At 35.8% G+C, this 9,255-nt stretch overlaps 1 protein-coding gene across 1 annotated transcript; it reads left to right on the top strand.

Annotated features, from left to right (window-relative positions):
• The first annotated feature begins 382 nt into the window (after positions 1 to 382).
• Positions 383 to 1,182, top strand: LOC143544736 (uncharacterized). The gene is made up of 2 exons (XM_077036768.1): positions 383 to 456; positions 540 to 1,182. Exons 1-2 carry the CDS (start codon positions 383 to 385, stop codon positions 1,180 to 1,182), a joined length of 717 nt encoding a protein of 238 aa, XP_076892883.1.
• The last annotated feature ends 8,073 nt before the right edge of the window (positions 1,183 to 9,255 follow it).

The raw sequence follows: 9,255 nt of genomic DNA, 5'->3' as shown, positions 1-9,255 counted from the left end.
ACATTTAATGTGTTTATTATAACCATAATTAATGTACATTTAATGTACATTTAATGTGTTTATTATAACCATAATTACGTTTCATTTGTTGATGATCATACTTTTCCCCAACTGGCGGATCCAGGAATTTTTTTTAGGTGGTTCCCTCTTAATTTATAAGATGGTTCCTCTAGTATCTTCTATATATCCGTACACTATTATTTCGAAACTCGGGTGGTTCCGAGGAACCACCCTTTTCTTCATTAGATCCGCCAATCACAAACTTTCCCATACCGCCCCTCCGTTAGTTCAGAACCTTATAAACCATAAGTTTTGGATAATCGCCACTTCTCACGGCTTACTGTGTTTCTACAGCCAGTATTACGACTACGGTATTAAGGACATGGTTGTTCTTTGGAATATTTCTATTAGAATAGCCGCTGCTCTTGTTAAGCCCGGTTACGAACGCGGTGGGATGTATGGAACTGCTCTAGGTTTTGGAGGTTGTCGTGAGACTAGTGAACCTAAGATTGTCAAGATTACGTTGTTGATCAATACAGTTGCATCGGTATGGCAAGTGAAACTTCTTGCATTGTGCCTCGTGTTGAGGTTTTTACGTTAAGCACAAGGGTCTGGAGAAGTTCGTATGGTAATCTCCCTCGTAAATCGGTTCATTTTTTTCCACATAAGGGGGCGGTTATCAATGGAGTTTATTATTGGCTTGCTACTGATGAGATTACCGTGGATGGGGACTATAAGTTTATGATTGTTTCATTTGATATGACAACTGAAGAATTTGGAGAAGTAATCCTTCCGGATAGTTTAGCACGCATGGGTTTGCACTTGTCTAAGCTAGGGGAATCTCTTGTTGTGGTTGGATTTGATGTACATTACCTTTATCAGCATTTGGATGTATGGATGATACGAGATGGTGTTCCAAAATCGTTTACAAAGCTGTTCACTTTTACACTAACAAATAATGATGTATTTCTGGGATTTCGGAAGAGTGGTCAGCCTATCATTGAAATTTCAAAAGGAGAAGATGATTGTGGACACCTTTCTCTTTACGATCCCTTCTCAGAACATGCTGCCAATATTGGGATTGATGGAAGAGCATGTACATTTAATGTGTTTGAGTTTGACTACAAGGAGACATTACTTCTGCTTGATCATCCAAATCTTATGGTTTACAATGGCATTTGAAAGTATGTTTTTGGAACTTAATTTAGGTTATTTTTGTTTAATTTCACGCCCTGCTTGCGGTGCGCGCATATAATGTATATATGTGTGAACCCTCGGGTGGGCAAAAGTAAAAGTGCACTAATTTTGACGTTATTTTACTAATCTCGTGAAAATAACGTTAAAAGTGGCGGAAGGTTAATCAGGCATCATGTGGTGGCGTTGATAGCCGAAAGACAAGGGCACATGCACCAATCAGCCGGTGTCCCTGATGATTGAGTGCTATGTGCCTTATGTCCAAGGCTTGATGCAAAACTACTATCGAGCCGGGGGTCTCACCGGAAGCAGCCTCTCTATCCCTATGGGATAGAGGTAAGACTGTCTACATCTTACCCTCCTCAGACCCTACCATAGCATTGCTATTGGTGGGATATACTGAGTACGATGATGATGATGATGATTTGTTTAATTTCAATTTGAACGCACATCTTTTCATTATAACTAGAATGTCTATCATCCATAGAACAAAAGTTCCATGAATATGATTATAAGTTTGTTTACTATTACTATTTGGATGTTTGAATGGCTTTTTGATGATTTTAGTATTATAGTTGTTATGATTATTGTTCTTAACATACTTTGATTAATGTTATAGTATATTCAAGAAGTAGAGGCAAACATTAATGCTAAGCTTATTTTAGTTGGAAAGTCGTTATTGTGTGATTTGGTTTTGGATATTTTTCTTGGGTATATTTTTTGTGAATTATGATTATATTAAGTTTAGTTTGGTTGAAAAACTGTGGTTGGTTATATCAATTTTGAAGTCAGCAGTAGCCTCTTTGACATCTAAAGCACAAGTGTAGTTTTGTATTTGAATGAGCATGGTTGTTGAATTTGTTGGTTAAGTTGGTAAATACTGTCTGCTGGTTATAACTACTTAGAATTGACTTTTGTATAATGTGCTTAATTACAAACTTTCAAGTGTGTTTGATATTTACATTCTGTTGACTCTATCCAGCTTTTGACTTCTGAATATAACTTACGGGTTTGAATTTCTGAACATGAACCTAACACGAAATTTGTGGGTTTGGTATAAATAGGTTTGGGTCAAACCTGCAAACCCGTTTAGCTAAACGGTCGTGTTCTGGTCGTACCTGGCTGTTTGTTGGATGACCCGTTTAACCCATTTATTTCTTAGTTTATTTTTTAAAGTTCATTTTTTGTAATAAATGAAATTGGGTGGGAGTTTTATGCAATAATTTACAGCTAAAAAAGAAACGGACAAGATTTTATAATTATTTTGCATTAGTATTAATTTGTATATTTTTTTTCTTAAAAGTGTAAATTAAAGTACTAATATTTGAAAAAAATTAAAAACTTTCAGGTCAAATGGGCCGTGTTAGGGTTACCCGTGAATATACGTGTCTTGTTTGCCTGACACAGTTTTCGGGTTCGGGTTGGACGTAGAGATGGGCAACTAAACCGGTTCCTGGAACCGAACCGGTGGACCCGAACCGGACCCGAACCGGTTCCTACCCGATTTTTGTAGGAACCGGACCCTATCTGATTCAACCCGATGATCCGTGACCGGTTCTTGCTTTTCTGAGTGTGGGCGGGTAGGAACCGGAACCGGTTCTGGAACCAAATCATTCGGAACCGGTTCCTAACCGGTTCTAGCCGTTGGATCGAGCCGTTGGAAATCGTTTTTTTGCCCGTTTTTTGACCGTTGGGGTCAAAAATAGCCGTTTTTTGGCTCCCCCAAGCACCCCACTACTAGTATAAATAGGTATTTGGTGTCATGGGTTCATCACAACACTCAAAACGCAAACCCGAACGCAAAAAAATACAAAAAAACGCTATTACAACGTTTTGAGTTCTCTAATCTCTTGTTTTCTCTTCTTCTATATTCATATTTGTTGTTATGGCTACCTCACAATCATCGGTTGGTCAAGGTTCCAACGTCGAACCAAGTTTCGTTCGTGTTGTACCTCATAATCGTAATCAAGAGATTTGGTGCAATTGGGATTTGGTTGAATTGAGTGACCATTCATTCAAGGCTCGGTGCAAGTTTTGTGGGATTTATTTAAACCCACTTTCGAATTCAAATTTGAAGAAACACATCGAAAAACCGTATTGCAAGGCGTTGAAAAAGAACGTCGATTCGCAACAAACGCAAATGGATAGTGAAGGCGGAATATTTACATACCAAATTGATCGAGTTCAAGATCGTATGGCGAAGTTTGTGATTCAAGAAGCTTTGCCGTTTAGCCACTTCGACAACCCTCGCTTAACCGCCATGATTCGAGATACGCTTCAACCACAATACACTCACGTAAGTCGTCATACTCTTAAACGTTATTGTTTAAAATTGTGGAAGAAGGCCAAAGAGGTACTAATTGCATATTTTGAAAATATAAATACGGGAATAAACTTAACTAGTGATGTTTGGTCGGCTCCACATGGTCTACCCGAATCTTATTTTTGTGTCACCGCTCATTGGGTAGACCCGTCATCGTGGGAAATGATGAAACGCACCATTGCTTTCGAACTCTTTGAGTATCCACATACGGGAGATAATTTGTTTGAAATTTTAGATTATGTTATAAAAACTTATAAACTAGAAAATAAAATATTTTCAATGGCATTTGATAACGCGTCGAATAATATATCGGCGGTTGATAAATTAATATTAAATTATACGCCGATTTGCAATGGTGTATTTTTTCACTCAAGGTGTGTTGCACATATCATTAATTTAATCGTGCAAGACGGACTTGCTTCGGATGAGGTTACATCGGTTATAAACGATTTTATACTAATGATACATGAAGTTTTTAAGAAAAGTAAAAAAAGACAAATGGAATATAGAAAATTTTGTAAAGATACGGGAAGAAAAGCTTTGGGAGCTAATTGGGATGTACCTCATCGATGGAATTCCACTTGCATAATGTTTCAAAGTGCTTTGAAACAAAGAGAAACTTTACAAATGTTTCATTCTAGTCTTGCCGAGAATGATTTGGCAATCCCCTTTTCAAATGAGAAATGGGAAATTATCAATGACTTATCGACTTTTCTTGAAGTTTTTAAAACATCAACTACGAAACTATCGGGAACGTATTATCCGACAAGTCCCTTGGTTCTTTCGGAGTTATTTTTAATCGTTAACAATCTTAAAAAATTTGAAAATAAAAGTCAAATGTTTTCAAACATCATATTACCAATGAAGTTTAAATTAAAAAAATACTTTCTTGAATTGCCACCGGTTTTTACTTGCGCCGCCGCTTTAAACCCAATGTTAAATGTTACGGGGGTTGAATGTTTGATAGACGAAATTTTTTCAGCCTTAGATATGCATGAAGTTGACCCAAACTTTTCAACAGAGGCAAAAAATGATTTTAACTTGAATTTTAAATTTATGTATGACTTTTATTTAAATAAATATGGGTCAAACATACACATGCCTATGTCGGGGGGGGGGGGGGGGGTCTTCATCAAGTTCAAGTGCTACTAGAGTACGAGATCCCATGATTAGCCTTATGAACACCGTTCGCAACGTAACGGCTAAAAAACAAAGGGGTAAAACCCCTTCAAGCGAACTAGGAAGGTATAGTGCAAATGATTACTCTACCGGTTTATCCGAAGAGGAATATGGCACTTTTGATGTTTTGGCTTGGTGGAAGGTAAAGGAAACCGAGTTTCCGATTCTTGCCACCATGGCCCGTGATTTACTAACCGTCCAAGCTTCTACGGTAGCTTCGGAATCCGCTTTTTCTCTTAGTGGCAGGGTAATATCTGTGAGAAGAACAAGACTAAATTCGGAGTCGGTGGAGATGTGCATTTGCTTAAAGGATCACTTGGACTCAATCGATCGTATTCAACACGTAACCACTCTCGAAGATGAAACACCACTTGATGTTCGAGTGCACGACGAACAAGAAGGCATTTCTACAAGTAATTCCGAGGAAGAAGTCGCCGCTCAATAATTACGACGAACAAGAAGGCTTTTCTAGAAATAATATGTCACAACTTTATATATATAAGTTTAATGTTTTGTTAGTTTGTTTTTGAAGATTTTAAAACATGTCACAACTTTATATTTATTTTTATGTTAATTGTTTTTTTTATTTTTCATGTTATACAAATACGAATCGTAGTTTAGAATCCAAATCGCAAACGAAAAACGAAAAAAAAAAAAAAAATTTTACACTGTAACCGGTTGGAACCGGTTACGGTACAGGAACCGGTTTAGGAACCGGTAAGAACCGGTTAGATAGGTTAGGGGTCCGAGGGTGGGAGAACCGGTTCGGTTCCCTAACCAGTTCGAGCCTGGAACCGGTTTAATTGAGGGTTTTGAATATAGGAACCGGTTCCGGTTCCTAGTCCCAAACCGTTTTGAACATCCCTAGTTGGACGCGCCAACCCGTGAACACGACCTGTATAACTCCCACTGAGTTTTGTAAATAGATAGCAAATCTAAGACCATTATAACCCATATACTGACTCAGTTCTTAAGACCATTATATAGCCCATATACTGACTTTGACTGCCCAATATATTTGGCCATAATCCAAAATATATTGACTTTTGACTTTTGACTTTTGACAATAGTATTAAATTTCTGCAACCATTTTGGCCATATGTGATATGTGATCCTTCCAATTGCAACGGATACCATTACCTTCATTCTTCAGTATATAGCAATTCAGGCCTAATATTATATTTGATCCACTTGTTTTTTTGCGTTACAAAATTTTGTATTTTACCAAGAATGAATTGACCCTGTGATTTTGAATCTGAACTGTACAAAATCGTACCTATCTACATTGTATTGAAAATTTGAATACCACATGTTCGATAAATTGTATGTTTAATATCGCATGATGTAATTGCTAAACAAAAATCCAGATGATCGCAACTGGTTTCAAGAGATTAACATAACACTTGTTACGTGTGTTGTCCATAACTAGATCATAGGCACACTTTGTGTGACATAAGCTCGACTTCAGAATCTTTTGTTAAAGACCCATAGAAGAAACACACTTTTCTTACAAAATCTACACATCACACGTTACAGTTTGGAAAAAAAAAATTGAAATTTTAGTTGTAAAATGGTCTTGAAGAAGCCAATAATATTGATAATGGGGGAAAAAGGAAAGTGAAAAGTTTTAAGAACAAACCAGTATTTGTATTATTAAATCTTGGATCTCTCCTTTTCTACTACTAGCTTTTTTAACAAAGCTTATGAGCTTTTTTTTCTTTACAAAATAAGCTTAACTCGGTGTTTGGTTTACCTTTTTAAACTTATGCTTATTAGCTTATGTAAGCTAATTTGAAGAAGCTTATTGAAGATGGTTTTTAGCTTATTTGAAGAAGCTTATTTGTAACAACTCGGTTTTTCCAAATCTATATTATCCGACCCATTTTATATTCGAGAAATTTTACCAAGAAAATATACCGCTTATCGAGACATTATTATTATTATTATATTTTGTTTAAATTATTTATTTAAATATATATATATATATATATATATATATATATATATATATATATATATATATATATATATCTTTCATGATGTTGCGAATTTAACCCTAAACTAAACTATTACCTATATTTGATCCCACCTCTAATCTTTGAGGACCTTTTTGCAAATTACACATATATTATCCATTTAACCCTTTTACCCAGCAACCTAACCCGTAACCCATGTTCGTATCCTTAACCCGATGACCCGTTTGATTTTCTTGGTCCTCAATTCTCGTCAGAATCATAGTAATTAAATATTTTGATATGTTAATCCTTCCTTAATCGGCCTAACCGACTCTATTTTATGTTAATTAGATAAAAAACGAATCTGTAATTTATATTATCTTGAGCCGACCCTAAATCCTAACTCGTTATTCACGTAATCGATCATATAAATTCAATCAACCTTGCAGATCATATCATCTATTCATCGCAGTCATTAGCCCTCTATCTAATTTGATTATAAAGGCTTGCTGGGCGTTCGCCCGTCATTAGTAGAGCCGTCCTCTATATCGATCTATTAAACGCATCATACTGTGTGTTACGAGGTAATTGCTTATTGTATGTTGTTCGTCTATCATCGTTAACCTAAAACCCTATCAACGATTGGGTAATCATCAACTGAACAACTTGAATCGAATTACTAGGGTTTATGTATATGAGCTAGTTTGTGTCTGTTGTTTTTAAATATTCAGATTCATGATATAATCAATCAACACCCTAGCTCAGTTGGGGTGCTGGAGGGCGCGGGTGGGTTCGAGCCCCTCCAGACCCGTTTTTGGGTATTTTTTTTACAACCCAGTTTGTTATTTTTCTTTTGTGTTCTTTTTCTTGTTTTGATTGTTTAAACAAGTTATAAGTTATTTTCTTACCATTACGTATAGAATAAACATTATTTTATCTAAACCGACATCATAAAGTTAACGTTTCTTGTTTCGTGTCGACTAATCTCGTTACATGGTTTTAGTGTATATATATATATATATATAGGTAAAGGATCAAATATGCTAATAACTTATTGTAACGATTCCGGCAAAATCAGGTATACCCTAACCGGTATATACTATTTATGTGTTATTTAATAATGAATATGTGAATTATGATGCGTTTATACAAGTATGTATGATTCATAGTATGAATTATACTCGATTATACAGTTAATCGTATTGGAAATACGATTAACCGATTAACGGTTATTGAAGCCCGAACGATCGGGGATTGCATTATAGACGAAATATATATTATTTAGTGATGTTTGCGAAGTATTAAAGCTTCAGGATAAGTAAATTAAAGCACAGAAAAAGGATTTCGATTTAATGGTACGTCGGTACGTTAAACGAAACCTTTAATACCAAACCGAGCAAGTGACGATCGATCAAGCCGAAAAAGATGCACAATTATTAATACTATGATGTTTTAAGTTAATAAATGTCAAGGTTTAAGTTTTTAAATCGGTTTTATATAAATTTCATTTTTAAGCCGAAAAACGATCGTTTTAGCCTCGTTTTAAGCCGAATTAAACGTTTAATCGAAAAACGAACTGAACCAGATTATCCAAAACATTATCCAGATTACGAGAATCTGAATATGTGGCCACAAATGAAGTTGTGGGACCCACCCCACCCTCCAAGTTGGTCCTATCGGACCACATTACATCAAACAACATTTCATTTTCTTTTTTTCACAAACCCAACTCAACCATCTTCATTTCTCTCAATAACTCCATCCAAAAACCGACAATTCTAGCAAGAAAAACCGAGGTAAAAATTGTGTTATGTACGTGTTTATGTTCGTTTCTTGAGTTCCCTTTCAAGAAAATGAGGTTTCCAAGTGAAAAAGGGTGAAAACCCGAGATGGAACCGATTCTTGCATGATCAAGTGATGTATACGGGTTATACAAGGGATCTTGGTCCAAGAAAAGAGTTAAACGAACCAAAAACGAATTTTTACGGTTAAATCTTTGTTTTTAAAGCATAACCGAAACCATGAAAGAAATGGCTTGATTGTGGGTGTAACTTGCTTGGTGTGGTGTTATTGTGCTTGTAGGTGTTGTATCTAGTTGCTAGCAAGGGCTAGAAAGCGAGATTCTTGCGGTTTGGAGCTAGAAACTCAAGGTAGTTCGGTTTTTGTATAAGGGTTGTGATTTGGACAGATTGTGTTTCGTGTAGAGTTAGGTCATGAAATTTTACAAGGATGATCTACACATGAAAATATGAGTTCTGTGAATGTTTGGTAATTTTTGGATAAAGGATGAATATTTGGTGAATTTAATGCTCTGTTTTGGCCAAAAATGGTGAAAAATAGTTAAATATCATGAAAAATTTTGGAAAATTGCAGATAAGCTTTTTATAACATGTATAAGCCACACACAAAATTTGAGGTCATTTTGAGAAGTCTAAGTAGGCTTTTCGGTTAAACGAGTTCTAGGGTTTTCTAGCTCGGTTTTAGTGAAAATGTCATTTAAAAAGGGATTTTGGTTCTAGAAAAATTACAGGGGACTATGGAGATGGCAGGGGTCTTCCAGGAAAAATTTGGGATTTTTCTAAGATCGTTTGGTATTTACGACAT

The sequence above is a fragment of the Bidens hawaiensis genome, unplaced genomic scaffold, assembly GCF_021521415.1.
Source record: "Bidens hawaiensis isolate Kalapana, Puna unplaced genomic scaffold, B.hawaiensis_p1.1 tig00013743_1, whole genome shotgun sequence".
Lineage (NCBI taxonomy): Eukaryota > Viridiplantae > Streptophyta > Magnoliopsida > Asterales > Asteraceae > Bidens > Bidens hawaiensis.
Note: the sequence above shows the minus strand (reverse complement) of the source record. Positions and strands in the feature narration are given on the sequence as shown.

Excerpts from the sequence above, each read along its gene's own strand:
- LOC143544736 (XM_077036768.1), top strand. The coding sequence starts at position 383 with ATGGTTGTTCTTTGGAATATTTCTATTAGAATAGCCGCTGCTCTTGTT. Across the intron at positions 457-539 it reads GGTTACGAACGCGGTGGGAT|TTGCATCGGTATGGCAAGTG; the intron begins GTATGGAACTGC and ends TGATCAATACAG.